Genomic DNA, 19,542 nt, shown 5'->3' on the forward strand with positions numbered 1-19,542 from the left:
GAGGATGATTTTTGATGTAGCTGAACCAAATTCTTTTTGTTATACCGCGAGGGTGTGCCTAATAAGGAGACAAGCTCCTGTTCTATTGATGTTGGTCATATTTCGTAGTATGGTGGGACACCCTATGATTATCTGTCTGAATTGTAAGATGCTTTTTTGATATAGTGCAAATTGCCGACAAGTCATGGTACAACGAGTGTAATGGATCTCATTTGTCGACGGTTGCTAGACCAGTCAAATAATATTAGTGTCTGTATATATTCTCGCATGTTAATTAGTTTCTTAAAAATTTATTATTATTGAATAAAAAAAATTTCACCAAAAAAAAAACCCCCTTCAAAAAAAAAAGAACGAAACAAGTTGATATCCAAATTGCATCAGCAAAGCCATTCCAAAACAGGAAAATATATGGGGAAGGTTAAAAATTTTTAGGCGGAATTTCAAACGTAACAATTTGGTTTTATAAAAATCATTGCACGAGCCGGTCCATATAAAAATATATTTGGACTGAATAAAAAATTTGAAAAAAAAATCAATATTTGTTATTGTTGCAAGTACGTAGCAACATTTGTTCCAAATTTCGAACGGTTTTAATGAAGCTATTACAAAATATTTTCAACTCGAACGGGCACTTCACAGTTACAAATACTATTCCTAAAATTCGACACAATGTTAAAAATAAATCGAAAGCCACTCCAAAAAGTGGTTTTAAAAAATATATTTTTTTATTATGTAAAATTAGTTGAAAATGTTTTATGTACGAATTTCTAGCGTAAGAAACTAAATAATATTTTGTCTTCTGTAATGGTTCAAAGTATCGTGTACATGGTCTTAAAATTTAAAAAAAAAAAGAGTTTCTAAACTAAATTGTACTGTAATAATTCTTATTTTAAATTGATTTTGTAACAATTATATTTTTAGGTGATTATCTAATTTCTATTTAATACATTTATATTTATTTTAACGGAAACTTTTTGCCGCCCTCTCTTTTCTCTCATTTTTGAATTCCTCTCTTCTCTCTCTTCCATTTTCTCAATTTCTGCGGCCACTCTCTCTCCTCCATTTTTGCAGTTGCTCTCTCTCTCTCTCTCTCATTTCCACTATTCAGATGGCAAAAGTTCAATGTTATTTTATATAAATAAAACTAAGTGATCAATCACATCAAAAATATTATTTTATATATTATAAAAATGCAGAAGTAATACATTCATCATATAATTAACTTGATTTCATCAATCTAATTTAGACTAAATGTTCTGTTAATTTAGTAATAATATCTCCATAGAAATTAATGAATGATGAGATTACAATTGAATTTATAATTTCTAATAAAAAAAATTATAAAGATGCTGGTGCAGGAGCAACAAGAGGAGCAGCAACTGGACCAGGGATGACATCACCACTGCTCAAAATTGCCAACATTTCTCGATGTTTTTCTTCTTGGTTCTTGCAAAGAGCTGGCAAAGATACTCCTACATAGTTTATAACATCTATTCAATTAATCATTGAATATATGCGTCCCCAAGGGGCATGCCAATAGTTTGGCACAAGACATCTATGGGAGGTCTTATGTTTAAATCTTGGGTGCGTGCATATCAACAAAAATAAATGATCGAATATATGCTTTAATTAAGTTTCAAGAAATTTTGGAATAAACAAGCAAGGTATAATAAAAAAGATTAGTAATTAATATTTGGATAAATTACATTTTGATATTCTAATTATGTCTGTTTTTATATTTTGCCATCAAATATTTTTTTTTGTATCACTTACCATTTCAACTATGTGAAATTTGAGCTATGCCATATATGACCGTCTATTTGTTGATTTTTCTACTAAAAAAACATCACATGTTGTGCATATGTAAAAATATCACATTATATAACCCTTAAATCTCACATGTGTATTGCATGTGCTAGTTTCTCAATAAAAACTTTGGTTGAAAAAGAGTTACAAATGGCAAAGTGCAAAATTTTATAAAGTTGAGATTGTAAGTTGACAAAGAAAAATTTAGATGCCAAAGTGTAAAAATGATCATAGTTCATATGAAAAAATATAATTAACTATTAATATTTTATATGGAATAATTAAAGGTAATTACCTTCACCGGCAGCAAGGTTGAAAAATAGGTCGATAATGTTAGGGCAATTATGGTAGCAAGCAGGAGAACAGAGACGGGCAGTGAACTCTGATGAGAGAAATGTGTCGGAGGATATTCCGACGGATTCACGGCAAACGCCGCATGCTTTCACGCACTGATCTGTCTCAATATATCCAGATAATTTCTCCACCACAACCTCTGATGTCTTACACTTTTTTTCTTGTGCATTTTTGCAATTCTCCAACACACACCTCTTCCCAGATGATGCAATTGCAAAAGAACACAAGTTTGTGGGCAAATTCTCACAAATCACATCCGCTGTATAAAATAAAAATTAAGAAAATTATTCAATCATATTATTATAAATGATGTATATAAAATTAATACATATCATAACATATTTATTTGTTCATTATTTTGACAATCAAAATGATAAAAAAATCTAACACAATACTTAAATTTACAAGAAAGGCATACCTAGTGTTCTTTGAACAAAGAGAGAGCAAGTAAAAAAGAGGACCAATGATAATTTCATTGAAGAACCCATTATTTTCTTTTGATGTGGGGATTCTTTTTCTCTTCTTTGGGGGGGGGGGTTGGATATTTTCTGATGTGATGGAAATGTTGAATGGGATAACTACTTTATATACAGTGATAGAGAGAGAAAGAGAAAGGGAGAAAATTTTTATAACCTCACAAATTTAATTGAAAAAACAGAATACAAAGTCTTCGAATTCTCTAAACCACAAAATTCATATGTATGTCCTTAAAATAGGGTAATTGATGAATTTCTATATTAAGAATGCAATAATTCTTTTAGGTGTCCCTTTTTTTTTTTTTTTACAAATATATGCACCCAAAATTTGAACTCAAGATCTTCAACAAGAATTCTTGAGTCCCAGATTAGGTCTGATTTAATTCGTGTAATTATATATGATAAAATTATTTATCATGCATAATTATACATTAAATATGATAAAATTACTTATCATGCATAATTTTACATTTGTTGACAGTATTAGAATTCGATACTAATACTAATACTAATCGATTTTAATTATCCTAATTTATGGGGATATTATATCCCATATGGTGGGATATACTATCCCATTAATTAGTTTATCGTGGGATTAAAATATTTTCTTCCTTATATGCCTTGAGAAAAACATGTCAGTTTAAAAAAATGTATTTTAAACTATAATAGTTTAATAATAAAATATATAAAAAATATTACTTCATTAAAATCACAAAATATCCTTTAACACATATTTTATTGTATAGTATATATAAATATATTAAATAGTAATATATAGAAAAAAGATAAATACCTTATTTAGGATAAATATATAATTTATCGAAAGAATATTTATTTGTATTACATTTAGAGCGTTATTATTTACTATTAGTCTATGACAAAAGAGTCATAAATTAGGCTAAAAGATCAAATCAACACAAAATTGATATATAAGGACTAATGTTATAATATTGCCAAAAATAAAGGATCGGAATGAATTCAGATCAAAGTTATAGGACAATAATCATATTGATCAGTTGCTACAATAAAGAGGAGCGTGGGATATAATATATTTGTCTACAAGTTTATAGTGGGGTCCACTTGCTTTCATTTTCCGCCCATCTCAAGAATGAGTCGGAACATATTCAATGTTTATTTTCATATAAAAACACCACATCTCATTTGGCATAAATACACAAACACATATATAATTACATATAAAAGAGACATGATTTTGACCAATAAACAGTGACTTTTGTCTTCCAAAACACAACATCGAACACGCAACACTTATTTTAAATTATCTCTAAAAATAAATTTAAATATACACCATCTCCAACACATATGTATGTATATATATATCTATTTTTAACTCTCTATCTCCACAATACATAACAAAATACATAAAAATTAAATTCCTCGACATTTTTTGCTGTTAATCATGTGCACGTCAATGATATAATTTACTTCATCTTGTTGGTTCCTTCGCTGCCCGTCGTTCCATATCCGCATTTCGTCAAGTCTTGAAGCCCAGTTCGTCGGCCCTCTCCGTTGGTAAAGCCTGTTTGCTTAGCATAATTTACTTTTTTATTTTTTTAAGGATAAATATATTGACACTTCATAAGATTATATCAAAATACATAAATATTTATTAACTCTTATAAAATTATAGCAACACCCTTTGTGGTTACGATTATAATTACAACTATATTCTCTATTCAAATGCAAAACTTACACAAACACCTCCTGACAAATATTGCACCAACACCCCTCATTGTAATTTTATAGAACACGGGGAGTGTTCATGTAATTTGGTCTAATCTCGTAAGGTGGTAATATAATTTACCATTTTTTTATGGGATTAAGAGGGGTAGGATAATTTCACGATTACTATTAGATTACTTGGTGAGATGATTATTTAATATTTTTGTTTACTTTGCACGTAGTATTGGATGATTATGGTGTGATAGATTTTATATTGTACTTAATTACTTGATTTTTTTATAATTGTTAAAAAGGATAAATTGTGGACTTGACAAAATTACCTTAGGACATAATTATTAATGTCATATGATCATATCACAAAGTATAAAATATTTGAAATATTTAAGTTCATATATATACATCTGATATTTGTATAATTACACAAACCTCGCCTATATATCTATATAAAACTATTCTTCCATTTATGAACAAACTGATAGTAATATCTAGAATATAATTAAGAATTTCGTAATGTAATTAATCCGAACGAAAACTAACAATCTTTGCATTGATTTTTCCTGTTCTTGTTCTAGCAAATCCAAGGCAGGTAGTATTGATACATATCCAACACCGCCAGTCCCTCTGTGCCCCAACACCATGAGTCCCTCGCCGTGCCTCCTCTCCCTGGCTGCTACCGCTGCCACCATCTTCCTCCAACACTGCAGCCCTCCCTGCCACCCGCTATCTCCCCCCCCCAACACCGCGGCCCTCCTCACCACGGGCAACCCTTCTGTTCTTGTTGCACGATTGTTGTTGGTTCATCACAATTGATTTTGCAGTTGGTACTCCGTTCCGTTCCATTATTTCAGTTACTTGTCACTTTTGTTACATATTTTTATCTGTGTCATACTTCATATGGATAAACTAGAAATTGCTTCACCTGTTGCCACCATCTTAGAACAATTTGTGGACATGAGCTGTGAAAGTTTTTTGATTGGAACGAAATTTTGGCGTAGCGTCGCTAGTGATATCACCAAATCAGCCCAAGAAAAAGATGAAACAAATACCAAATTCATTGAACGACTTGAGGATTGGGATAGTGAAAATCATCAAATCATCATCATGTGGTTTCGCAATATGTCCATCCCATTTATACATATTCAATTTGATGGTCTTCACACTGCGGAAGAAATTTGAATAGTGTTTGGATTGTTTTATTTTATGATTTGGAGATAAAAGAGAGAAAAATAGAGATAAATAAGTGTGTTGAAAATAGATTATATGTTTGGATTTGTATTTTGAGGTAATTTAAAATATTTTAAAATAAGTGGTTTAGGTTTTGATGTTGGGATTTGAGAGATAAAAATCACTGTTCATTATCAAATTATATCTTTTTCGTATATCTTTTTATATATAAATATATATATAAATATTGTATCTTTTAAATACAAAAATCACTGTTTATTGTCAAATCATGTCTCTTTTATATTATATGTATAAGTGTATATATATTATATATAGAAAGTTGAAAAAAAAAACACACAAATAAGGTGTAAAAACACAAAAACAAACATTGAGTGTGTTTTATCTTGCCTTGGAAAATACGAAAATATAAAACAAAATTTTCAGCAATTTTTACAGAATCTTTTTACGCATTTATGTTTTTTTCTTTAGTTTTCAAAAATAAAAAATCAAATAATCAATAAAATAAAAGAAATCCAAAATTAGAAAACAGAATTAAGCCGTCTTCTTCAACCATCAATGCTTTCTACTATAAGGTAAATTGTAGAAAAAAAGAAGAAGATGATTTGCTCTGTTAGAAGTGAATCGGTCTCCGGCAATATTACAATATGAATAATTACAGAAACAAAAATTATTACAGGCCTTTCTAATATGAATTACAATCGCCCTACAAGAACAGAATTACAAATGCTAAGGGAAATATAGCAGTAATATAACGGGGAAACATAACAGAGAATACCACGGCTCAGAGCCTTTAAGACCCAAGGCCTACCGAGGCCAAAGGTCACAACCTTTTATCGGTTGCTCAAATCACTTAAGCCACACAGGCTACTTTGAACCACAAAGGTTCCACCGAAAGGATCCACTGAGGAAAGGCCACAAAGGCTGTTTAGGGTTTTTACAGAGAAGACGAGAACGAGAGAGAGAGAGAGTTTCTATCAGTTAACTTACCCAAGAGCCGCAATGAACCAGCCATATAAAGAGGCTGTTCATTGAAGGCACGCTAACGATCATTATGGAGAAGAGGCAAGAGCAGAAGACAAGGAGACAGGGGAGATTCCCACAAATCGATTAAGGGAAGAAGAAGAGGAGCAGTCGAAGGAAAGGGGGGAAAATGAATTAGGGTTTGGCAGATTTAGGTTTAAGTAGTGAGGCTGCCGGGTCAATCCTGGTAGTGAATCGGGTCAGCGGATTGAGTGGCCCAGTGGGCCAATAAGTGATTTGGCCGTCCAAGTAAAAAACCGCCTTTGGTTTGGGCCATTAATTTTACATGCTCTATTCGAATTTGATAACATGTGATCAATCACATAAAAGATATTATTTATATATTATAAAAGTACATATTTAATACTCGCTATATAATGAATTACTTAATTACATCACAAAATTTTCTATTACATTATTTATAATATCTCCATAAAATTAATGAATGATGAGTTTACGATTGAGTTTATAATCTTTGATTACAGAAATTATAAAGATGCTGGTGTAGGAGCAGCTGCCGGACCAGGGTTGACGCCGTCACCGCTCAAACTTGCCAACATTTCTCGATGTTTGTCTTCTTGGTTCTTACATAGAGCTGGCAAAGATACTCCTACACAATTTATAACATTTATTTAATTAATAATCGAATATGTGCATCATCAGGAGGACACTCTAATAGTTCGTGCACAAGACTTCTTTATGAAGTATTTCATGTTCGAACTTTGGGTGTTTGCGTGTCAAAAAAATGATCGAGTATATGCTTCGATTAAGCTTCAAGAAATCCGCAACAAACAAGCAAGGAATAATAACAATAACAAAAGTAATTAATATTTTATATGGAATAATTAAAGAAAAATTACCTTCGCCTGCAGCAAGATTGAAAAAAAGATCGACAATGTTAGGGCACTTATGGTAGCAAGCAGGAGAACAGAGATGCGCAGTGAACTTGGATGAGAGAAAGGCGTCGGAGGATAACCCAACGGATTCACGACAAACACCGCATGCTTTCACGCACTCATCTGTCTCAATGTATCCAGATAATTTGTCCACCACAACCTCTGATGTCTTACACGTTTTGCCATGCGCATTTTTGTGGTTCTCCAACACACACCTCTTTCCAGATGATGCAATTGCGAAAGAACATAAATTTGTGGGCAAATTCTCACAAATCACGTCCTCAGCTGAATAAAATAAAAATTAAAAACTATTCAATCATATTATTATAAATGAGACGAAAATCTAACAGATTGAAAGACATACCGATTGTTATTTGAACAAAGAGAGAGCAAGTGAAGAAGAGGAGCAATGATAATTTCACTGAAGAACCCATTATTTCCTTTTGATGTGGAGTTTGTTTTTTTTTGCTTTTTTGCTGGGGGGAGGGGGTTTGGAGATTTTATAATATGATGGAAATATGGGACTTCACAACTTCTTATATACAGTGATAAAGAGATAGAGACAATTTTCATAACCTCACAATTTTTATTGAGAAACAGAACATAAAGTCTTGGAAACCTCTAAACCACAAAATTCATATGTATGTCCGTAAAATAGGGTACTCTGATGAATTTCTATATTGAGAATGCTATGATTTTTTTAACAGATTTTTGGGTTATATAATTAGGTATGATGAAATTGCGTATCATACATAATCATACGTTACAGTAATAGAGCCCGATATTAATATTGAACCCGGTCAAAATAATCCTAATTTATGAAATAATTCATCCCGTCTAAGAGGTGGGGTACACTATCACATCAATTTGTCTAAGGTAGTAGTAAAAAATTTCTTCCTTATATGCCTTTACTTGTGAAAAACATGCAAATTTAAAAGAATGTATTTCACGTTATAATAATTTAATAATAAAAAATATAAAATTATATACTTCATCTTTTGTAATTTTTTAAAAATTATTTGAGTTTTGATTAGTAATTAAATTTGACAAATATAATTTTGCCGTATTTTTATAATATTTATTGAAAAAAACTAAATATTTGTTCTTTTTTATAGGGTTAACTACACTTTACCCCCTTTAACTAAATGACACGTTGATTTATCCCTCTAAATTAATAATTGTAACACTTAATCCCCTTAGATTAAATAGTTAGACAAATTTGCCCTTGTGTATATATATATTTAATAAAACACAAATATTTTCTAAACTTTCATCTTAAGTTCAACGTAAATTATTCGTTAATGTATTTTAATTTTGATTAAAAATTTAAATTAAGTAATAAATTAGTAAAATAAATACACACAAATTTTGAATGTAAAAATATATTACTAACTTTTGAAACTTCAATTATCAACTACTCAATCTATAATTTTTAGATAAATATGAATAATTCCATCTCCTTTTTTTAATACATAACTTTAAGAAATTAGAACAAAAGTGTATTTCTTTTTTTCTTTTTTTTTTTAAAAAATATGCAACATTTCTTTAATTTTTAATTTTCTTTATGTAAGTTAATAGAATATACTCATCCATTTGTCAAGAAAGTCAAGTCTCATTTAATTAGCTAACTAATTTCTTTTTTAGTTCATAATTAGCATTTGTCTTGTATTTATCATACTACTTTATGACTTTAATTTGACATAATAATACTCAAGTTATTAATTACTCTTTCAATATTTCAACTCAAAATATTTTTTTAATGGAAAAAATAATTTGATATTATATTAATGTGCAAAATATTTAAAATCTACTCGAAACATAAAAGTAAACATGCATACATAAGGGTATTTTTTGTTCCAATAAATAAATAAAGGGGATGAATATTATATTTATTAGTTTCAGGATGAATGAAACTTCGTATATAGTTCAGGAGGTAAAATATATCTAACGTACATATTCTTCCACAAAAGATCCCTTTGCCACCATCTCTTTCCCCCCTTCCCGCCCCCAACGCCCCACCATCTCACTCAATCGGGAAGCAAAAATTAATCTCGACTTGTTGGGTTGCTGGGAATATCTGTATTGAGAAGCTTTTTCTCATGTAGCCAGGCAAATTCTTTATTGCAACGCTCACGATCATATCGATTCGATTATTGAAAAAATAATAAAATATATTCAAAAATATTAAATTATTTAAATTCAACTTATGTCTAATCCAATTTAAGCTCGATTAGCTCATTCAAACGCAAGTTTTGAAGTTCGATAATAATTCAAATAAACTTGAATAAGCTCGGTACAATCTTTTATGACAATTCTCTTTCATTTTTTTTCTCAGTGACGGGATAAAATCCTAAAATTAATAATGCATTTAGTAGCTACAAATTATTTGGAAAAAAAATTGTTGAATATTGTAAATGGTGGAGTTGTTTATAGGAAATTGATTTTTGCATATTTTATATTTTCTGATTATAAATTTTAACATAGTTAATTAGTTTAATTTTGATTAGTTGTAGTATATATCAAGTGCCACTAGTACTGAATTAAGCCATACTCTTCAACCAACAATGTTTTCTAAAAGAAGGAGAAGATTTTGATCCAACCAAATTTGATGATATGAGACCAATCACATCAAAAATATTATTTATATTACAAAAATACATAATTAATACGCTGGTTCTATAATGAAATTAATTTCATCATTCTAATTCGGACTAAATCTTTTATTAAATTATTAATCATATCTCCATAAAAATTAATGAATGATGAGTTTACATTGAGTTTATAATCTTTGATTACAGAAATTTAATCATATCTCCATAAAAATTAATGAATGATGAGTTTACATTGAGTTTATAATCTTTGATTACAGAAATTATAAAGATGCTGGTGCAGGAGCAGCTACTGGACCAGGATTGACGCCGCCACTGCTCAAAATTGCCAACATTTCTCGATGTTTTTCTTCTTGATTCTTGCAAAGAGCTGGCAAAGATACTCCTACACAGTTTATAACATCTATTTAGTTAATGATCGAATATATGCGTTCGAGGGGGCAATCTAATGGTTCCTACACAAGACTTCTTTATGAAATATCTCGTGTTCGAACCTTCGGTGTGTGCGTGTTAAAAAAAATGGTCAAGTATATGCTTCGATTAAGCTTCAAGAAATCCTTACCAAACAAGCAAGGAATAATAATAAAAAAATAGTTAATATTTCATATGGAATAATTAAAGGTAAATACCTTCGCCAGCAGCAAGGTTGAAAAAGAGGTCGACAATGTTAGGGCAATTATGGTAACAAGCAGGAGAACAGAGATGGGCAGTGAACTTCGATGAGAGAAAGGCATCGGAGGATAGTCCGACGGATTCACGGCAAACACCGCACGAATTCACACACTGATCTGTCTCAATGTATCCAGATAATTTCTCCACCACAACCTCTGATGTCTTACACTTTTTTCCTTGTGCATTTTTGCAAATCTCCAACACACACCTCTTCCCAGATGATGCAACCGCAAAAGAACACAAGTTTGTGGGCAAATTCTCACAAACCACATCCGCTGTATAAAATAAAAATTAAAAAATCGATCAGTCATATTATGATAAATGAAAGAATAATATGTATGTATGTGTACATGTATGTATAAAACATATTTATTTTCATTATTTTGAGAATCAAAATTCTACAAAAGTCAAACACAGGTTTGTTTTGTTTGGGGGGGGGGGGGGGGGGTGGGGGTGTTGGAGATTTTTTGATGTGATGAAAATATTGGATGGATCAACTTCTTTATATACAGTGATAAAGAGAGAGAGAGAGTTTTTATAACCTCAGAAATTTAATTGAGAAATAGAATATAAAGTCTTCGAATTCGCTAAACCACAAAATTCATATGTATGCCTTAAAATAGGGTAATCCAAGAATTTCTATATTGAGAATGCTACAATTTTGTTTATAGGTGTATTTTTTTTTTTTTTTTTGTAACAAACAAATACATCCAAAATTCGAACTTAAAATGTTCAACAAGAAATCTTGAATCCTAAATTAGGTCTCTTTTGATTTGTGTGATTAACATGATAAATTTGTTTCTCATACATAATTATATATTTGGTTCATAGTATTAGTGTTTGGTATTAATAATTGATCCCGTTTTAGCAACCTTAATTTATGAGATAGTGCGTCCCGTCCCAAAGGTGATATACACTATTCCATCAATTAGTGTAAGGTGGGATTAAAAAATTTCTTCCTTAAATATATACATATTTTAAAGAATGTATATCAAACTATAATTATTTAATAATAAAATAAATAATTATTAGTTGATTTCTTTAGAACTTCTTAAAAACATTTAAGTATTAATTAGTTATTAAGTTTCAAAAAAATATAATTTTCGCCATACTTTTATAACATTTTTTAAAAAGTTAAACCTTTGTTCTATTATTTTATTTATTATTGTTAAATGTCTATTTTGGACTTCTGTTTGATATAAATGTAGAAAAAAAGAAAAAGAAAATATCCACAGAAATTATTATTTTAAAAATTGCGTTTCAATAAACACTGAGAGGACTTTTATCTTTTGTGATTATTCACTAGTTACAATGTTAAAATAAAAATAACTTAAAAAATGATAACCCTTAACGATCTTTTTACATTTAATCATATTTCGTAATTCCTTCAACTAAACACAATATTATATTATTACATGAAGTATCATACAAACAATACTTCAAATCAAAGATTAGCCCACGACAACACCTAGGACGTTTTGTAGTTGTTGCTTTTTGTTGGACAGTTTGTATGGCAGCAGATCAAAGATCAATCACCTTAAAAAATAAGCAATGATTTCATCATCATCATAACTAGCATGGATAACTATCTTAGGGCAACTCGCAAATCAATAGCACATGCAAAAGAATATTTTAAGTGTTCATGTTGGAAATGCAAAAATAAAAGGTTTCAAACCTCAGACCAGGTCAATTTTAACTTATGTATTAAAGGGTTTATGGCGGAATACTATAATTGAACTTGCCATGGAGATGGTGTAGGAGTACTTCGATGCAGTGCTGGTCCCAATCTAGCCCTCAGAGCAAATCCCAATTGCTGAGGAGGCAACTATGCACTGGGTGATGACCAATACATTTTGGGCCCAGAGGATGATTCTCGATGTAATTGAACCAAATTCTTTTTGTTGTACCACGATGGTGTGCCTGATAAGGAGACAAGCTCCTGTTCTATTGATGTTGGTCATAGTTCGTGGTATGGTGGGACACCCTATGATTATCTGTCTGAATTGTAAGATGTTTTTTCGATATAGTGTAAATTGCCGATAAGTCATGGTACAACGAGTGTAATGGATCTCATTTGTCGACGGTTGCTAGACCAGTCAAATAGTATTAGTGTCTGTATATATTCTCGCATGTTAATTAGTTTCTGAAAAGTTTATTATTATTGAATAAATTTTTTTTTCCCAAAAACAAACCCCCCCTCCCCCAAAAAAATAAAAAAAGAAGAACGAAACAAGCAGGGCGGCCGCCGAGGTTTTCAGCTTGATTTGAAAGATGGTGAGAGTCAGTGTCTTGAATGATGCTCTAAAGAGTATGTATAATGCTGAAAAGAGGGGAAAACGGCAGGTCATGATAAGGCCTTCATCAAAAGTGATTATCAAGTTTCTTCTGGTCATGCAGAAGCATGGATACATTGGAGAATTTGAGTATGTTGATGACCACAGAGCTGGAAAAATTGTGGTTGAATTGAATGGAAGACTAAACAAATGTGGTGTCATTAGCCCAAGGTTTGATGTTGGTGTTAAGGAAATTGAGGCTTGGACTGGAAGACTGCTCCCATCGAGACAGTTTGGTTATATTGTGCTGACAACGTCTGCTGGAATCATGGATCACGAAGAGGCACGTACGAAAAACGTTGGAGGTAAAGTACTTGGGTTCTTTTATTAATAATAGCTACCATTATCGTGGAAGATATTAGACAGAGGATTATCAGTGTTAATTTATCTCGTTCTGTTAGTTCATGTGCGTTATATAGATTATGGCATATCCCTTGGCCTGTCGAGGGGGAAACCACCAGTTGAGCACTGTTGTACTGTATGATCTTATTTTATTAATAAAACTTACATTTACCCCAAAAAAAAAGAAACAAGTTGATATCCAAATTCCATCAGCAAAGCCATTCCAAAATAGGAAAATATATGGGGAAGGTTAAAATTTTTAGGCGAAATTTCAAACGTAACGATTTGTTTTTGTAAAAACCATTGCACGAGCCGGTCCAGATAAAAATATATTTGGCACTAAATAAAAAATTTGGAAAAAAAATCAATATTTGTTATTGTTGCAAGTACGTAGCAACATTCGTTCCAAATTTCGGACGATTTTAATGAAGCTGTTACAAAATATTTTCAACTCGAACGGGCACTTCACAGTTACAAATACTATTCTTAAAATTCGAAACAATGTTAAAAATAAATCGAAAGCCACTCCAAAAAGTCGTTTTAAAAAATATATTTTTTTATTATGTAAAATTAGTTAAAAATGTTTTATATACGAATTTCTAGCGTAAGAAACTAAATAATATTTTGTCTTCTGTAATGGTTCAAAGTATCCTGTGCATAGTCATAAGATTTAAAAAAGCAAGTGTTTCTAAACTAAATTGTACTGTAATAATTCTTATTTTAAATTGATTTTGTAACAATTATATTTTTAGGTGATTATCTAATTTCTATTTAATAAATTTATAGTTATTTTAACGGAAGCTTTTTGCCGCCCTCTCTTTTCTCTCATTTTTGAATTCCTCTTTTCTCTCTCTTCCATTATCTCAATTTCTGCGGCCACTCTCTCTCTATTTCTCTCTCTCTCTCTCTATCATTTCCACTATTCAGATGGCAAAAGTTTAATGTTATTTTATATAAATAAAATTAAGTGATCAATCACATCAAAAATATTATTTTATATATTATAAAAATGCAGAAGTAATACATTCACCATATAATTAACTTGATTTCATCAATCTAATTTAGACTAAATGTTCTGTTAATTTAGTAATAATATCTCCATAGAAGTTAACGAATGATGAGATTACAATTGAATTTATAATTTTTAATAAAAAAAATTATAAAGATGCTGGTGCAGGAGCAACAAGAGGAGCAGCAACTGGACCAGGGATGACATCACCACTGCTCAAAATTGCCAACATTTCTCGATGTTTTTCTTCTTGGTTCTTGCAAAGAGCTGGCAAAGATACTCCTACATAATTTATAACATCTATTCAATTAATCATTGAATATATGCGTCCCCAAGGGGCATGTCAATAGTTTGGCACAAGACATCTATGGGAGGTCTTATGTTTAAATCTTGGGTATGTGCATATTAACAAAAATAAATGATCGAATATATGCTTTGATTAAGTTTCAAAAAATTTTGGAATAAACAAGCAAGGTATAATAAAAAAGATTAGTAATTAATATTTGGATAAATTACATTTTTCTATTCTAATTATGTCCGTTTTTATATTTTGTCATCATTTTTTTTTTGTATCACTTACCATCTCAACTATGTGAAATTTGAGCTATGCCATATATGATCGTCTTTTTGTTGATTTTTCTATTGAAAAAACATCACATGTTGTCCATATGTGAAAATATCACATTATATAACTTTTAAATCTCACATGTGCATTGCATGTGCTAGTTTCTCAATAAAAACTTTGGTTTAAAAAGAGTTATAAATGGCAAAGTGCAAAATTTTGTAAAGTTGAGATGGTAAGTTGACAAAGAAAAGTTTAGATGCCAAAGTGTAAAAATGATCATAGTTCACATGAAAAAATATAATTAACTATTAATATTTTATATGGAATAATTAAAGGTAATTACCTTCGCCGGCAGCAAGGTTGAAAAATAGGTCGATAATGTTAGGGCAGTTATGGTAGCAAGCAGGAGAACAGAGACGGGCAGTGAACTCTGATGAGAGAAATGTGTCGGAGGATATTCCGACGGATTCACGGCAAACGCCGCATGCTTTCACGCACTGATCTGTCTCAATGTATCCGGATAATTTATCCACCACAACCTCTGATGTCTTACACTTTTTTTCTTGTGCATTTTTGCAATTCTCCAACACACACCTCTTCCCAGATGATGCAATCGCGAAAGAACACAAGTTTGTGGGCAAATTCTCACAAATCACATCCGCTAAAACAATAATTAAGAAAAATATTCAATCATATTATTATAAATGAAAGTATAAAATGTATATATATATAAAAATTAGTACATAACATAACATATTTATTGTCATTACTATGAGAATCAAAATGATAAAAAAATATGACTCAATATTTAATTTACGTGGAACACATACCTAGTGTTCTTTGTACGAAGAGAGAGCAAGTAAAGAAGAGAAACAATGATAATTTCATTGAACAACCCATTATTTCCTTTGATGTGGGGTTTCTTTTTCTTTGCCTTTTCTTTCTTGGGGGGGGGGTGGGGTTGGAGATTTTCTGATGTGATGGAAATGTTGGATGGAACAACTTCTTTATATATGGTGATGGGAAGAGAGAGAGAGAGAGGGCCAAAGTTTTTATGAACTCATAAAATAAATTAAGAAACAGAATACAAACTTTTCGAATCCTCTAAACCACAAAATTCATAAGTATGCCTTTAAAATAGAGTAACTGGTGAATTTGTATGTTGAGAGGGCATAATTTTTTTCAACCAACATATTGTAGGTATGCAAAATTTATTGCCTTTATAATTTGACGGGTTCAATATATTTTGCCATTAAATTTATAATTTTTATAAAGTAAAATACTAATTGATGAAAAATAGTACTAAATTGAAATATTTTAAGGCAATTTCTATAATTTTGTCTTGCCATCAAAGAAAGCAAATATCAATGATTTGGTAATTTTAGATCACATCTTGTAATTAAGAAAACAGATTAATGACAAAATCATGAAAGACCAGTTAAATTGTGATATGTCTACACCTCTCTCTCTCTATATATATATATATAATTAAAAAAATATTAACACACAAAAAAGAATAAACACATAGACACGCACTTGAAAACACTCAGAGGTGAGATTGAAATCAGGTAAGGAAATTTTTTATTTAAATTATTATTAATCATTATAATTATATTATTTAATTAGTATATTTATTAAATATAATTTATATTATCTGATTTAATATTTAACTAAAAAAATTCATGAATTTGACTATTTATAAATTAGTGATTGATTAAATATCATATTTGTCTTAAAAATGATACAATCGATTAATCAAAATACTTGATTTATTGAATTTAATAATTGTTATAATTGGTTTATCCAATTTCATCAGATCTATTAACAAAGTATTTAATTATGTGTATTGATATTTAATTGATAATTATAATTATGAGGAATTGACGAAAATTAATTAAAATATTAGAAAAAGTATTTAAGAAATATTAAAAATATTATATTTATTAAAAAGGTTTATAAGATTTTTGAAATAATTTAATTTACGATTATCAAGAACGGTAGCTAACAAAGCAGAAGGGTTTGATAAAATAAATTAATTCTTATAAATTAATTGATAGATTAAATATATTTACCTATCACGCTTAGAATGTATAGTTATTTAGAAGAAAACCAAACAAGTATTTGAATTGGATATAAATAAAAAATTAAAAGGTTGGTGAAAAATATATGAATAATATTATATTCATTATTTTATTTAGAATCGGCGCCATTCTCTCTCTCTCTCTCTTTTTTTTTTTTTTTATAGAACACGAAGATAGAGGAGAGGGTTGAGCAACTCCTTCTATTGACGTTATCGTTTTGGGATTGAGGTAAGTATATTTAATTAAATTTATATATGAATATATATATATATATATATATATATATACTTGTGTTGTGCACTTGATAGTTAATTGTTGGTTATTTGTTTGGATTACCTTGTTGTCCTATAAACATATCGTTATGCACTCAAATATTGTTATGGTGTTAGAAATACAAACCAATGATCATGTGATATTATATTTGATTGTTGAATGAAATTTAGTGATAAAGTGATTGCCGAGGATATTGATTGTCGAATGACATTGAACTGATGAAATTATTGATATGATATTATAAATTGAAATAAAGAGATGGCTTACCTTACTGAATGGCATACTGCAGTACCTTATGATGATACAATTAATGACGAGTTGTATGATGTCATTGATCAATAGAAATTACGTGATATCATACGAGCTATGTGTTGTATAGTATGATTGACGATATGACATAGCATACAAATTGTGTGTTATGATTGATGATGAGGATTTCATACGAATTGTGTGATGTGTGAGATAAGGGGAAAAAAAGAGAGAAGTCATTCCGATTGAAATAATGATAGCCGACCAATATCATTAAGTGATCACTCCAATTTAGATAAGCAGGGCCCTAAGAAAATAAATAATAATTCTGAATATATTATGTTGTGTATCAAATTATGAACATTGGTACTAGTTATTTAGCGATTCAGTGGTAATTACATGATAAAGGATTACTAGTTGGTGTCAATTGCATGAAATTTCTCCTAGTGCGCATGTGTATGTATATATAAATTAATTAGATATATATATACTTATTGAGTAGATAATTATACATATTTTTTAGGAGATAAGTCACAACGACTAGTAGGATTGGTGATAGGAGTACATTTTGTGTTAATTATTTTGCTTTATTTTGTGGTGAAAATGCTTCTAATCTAGTGTTATATTGCGGCATTAGCTTATAATAGATCGATGAAATAAAAAAGAGAAAGTGAAGTTAAAATCAACATGTGGAAAGATTAGAAGAAGGAGTTAGGCGTGCCCACGCCTAACGCTGCAGGAATATGGCTGCAAAAGGAAGGTTCAAGTCTCGTTTCTGGAAAGATTTGAAGCTGATTAGAATACTTTTTGATGGTTGGAGACTATAATTGCTGTAGAAATTTCTTAAAGACAAGAGTATTAATTCCTTTAGTCTTTTAGTTCAATCAGAAATTTACCTTTTTAGCACTAATAGATTAGGTAACTAGTTAGTATATATATATATGATGTAATTTATAATATAGACATTTTTTAATCTCTCATTCTTAGGGAAATATTCTTTGCGTTTTTCTATAATATTTTTTCTTCTTCTTTTATTTGTTCTCTCCTTAGCATGCTAGGCTAGATCTTCTAATTCCAGTTAAAAATCAGTGAATGCTTAATTCCAATGAGTTGTGAGATATAGTTTATACTTTTTACTTTCATTCATATTGGTATTTGTGTTATTCTCTGTATTTTTATTACAAATAATCTGATTTATGAAGAACAAATACCGTTATTCTTTGTAACGAATATTTGCCTTGCTAATTGAACTTGTAAATCAATAATTATTTGTTTAGTTCAATAATTAGTGGTAACAAAATATAATTGATTATGTAATAGTTTTCAATTATGTTGTGGGGAATGCTCAATCTAAATTTTAAAAATTAAATCCTCGTAGGAATTTATTGGTTAGAATTGAGTCCTTTTAGTTCTTAATGCTGCTATAAATTAAATCTTGAAAACATTCTCAATGTTGTTTACTGATTAGGAATTTAGTCAACGGATGTTACTTAACTAACAACAAGGTCAGCAAATGTGAGGTTGTTAGGTCGTACCAATTACCTTAACCAATTTATCTATCATGAATGATTTTCATCTTTGCATCTATAATCAACCATGGAATTATGCATGATATTGTCTTCAACTGAAATTTTTCTCTCTTTAAGTATTCTTTTTCTATTTAGTTTTAGATTTAAATTTTAATCAAACCCCCTTTTATTTTTATTTCTACTCTTAAAATGGATTAATTTGAAATCATTTTTTGTGGATTCGACCCTACTCATCACTTTTCACACGTTTATATTAGGAATATATTTTTGATGGATTCGACACCTATCAATAGAGAGAGAGAGAATTTTTATGACCTCCATAAATGTAATTAAAGAACATAATACAAAGTCTTCAGTGCTCTAAATACGTCTTTAAAATAGGAGAGAGAGAGAGAGAGAGAGAGAGAGAGAGAGAGAGAGAGAGAGAGAGAGAGAGGCT

The 19,542-nt window shown here is 30.0% G+C and overlaps 4 protein-coding genes across 4 annotated transcripts; 1 reads left to right on the plus strand and 3 right to left on the minus strand.

The window, feature by feature from the left end:
• Positions 1,176–2,703, minus strand: LOC105158241. Its single transcript, XM_011074915.2, has 3 exons — positions 2,579–2,703; positions 2,102–2,419; positions 1,176–1,472 (listed from the first exon to the last, which is right to left on the minus strand). The coding sequence occupies exons 1-3, from the start codon at positions 2,646–2,648 to the stop codon at positions 1,339–1,341; spliced, it is 522 nt and encodes a 173-aa protein (XP_011073217.1). The 5' UTR covers positions 2,649–2,703; the 3' UTR covers positions 1,176–1,338.
• Positions 6,921–7,962, minus strand: LOC105158240. Its single transcript, XM_011074914.2, has 3 exons — positions 7,806–7,962; positions 7,406–7,726; positions 6,921–7,155 (listed from the first exon to the last, which is right to left on the minus strand). The coding sequence occupies exons 1-3, from the start codon at positions 7,873–7,875 to the stop codon at positions 7,034–7,036; spliced, it is 513 nt and encodes a 170-aa protein (XP_011073216.1). The 5' UTR covers positions 7,876–7,962; the 3' UTR covers positions 6,921–7,033.
• Positions 10,133–15,911, minus strand: LOC105158237. Its single transcript, XM_011074912.2, has 4 exons — positions 15,802–15,911; positions 15,315–15,632; positions 14,556–14,688; positions 10,133–10,243 (listed from the first exon to the last, which is right to left on the minus strand). Coding segments are annotated over exons 1-4 (522 nt in total). The 5' UTR covers positions 15,872–15,911; the 3' UTR covers positions 10,133–10,242.
• Positions 12,960–13,386, plus strand: LOC105158239 (40S ribosomal protein S15a-1-like). The gene has a single exon (XM_011074913.2). It carries the CDS (start codon positions 12,994–12,996, stop codon positions 13,384–13,386), a length of 393 nt encoding a protein of 130 aa, XP_011073215.1. The 5' UTR covers positions 12,960–12,993.

The sequence above is a fragment of the Sesamum indicum genome, linkage group LG3 (genome assembly GCF_000512975.1).
Source record: "Sesamum indicum cultivar Zhongzhi No. 13 linkage group LG3, S_indicum_v1.0, whole genome shotgun sequence".
Classification (NCBI taxonomy): Eukaryota; Viridiplantae; Streptophyta; class Magnoliopsida; order Lamiales; family Pedaliaceae; genus Sesamum; species Sesamum indicum.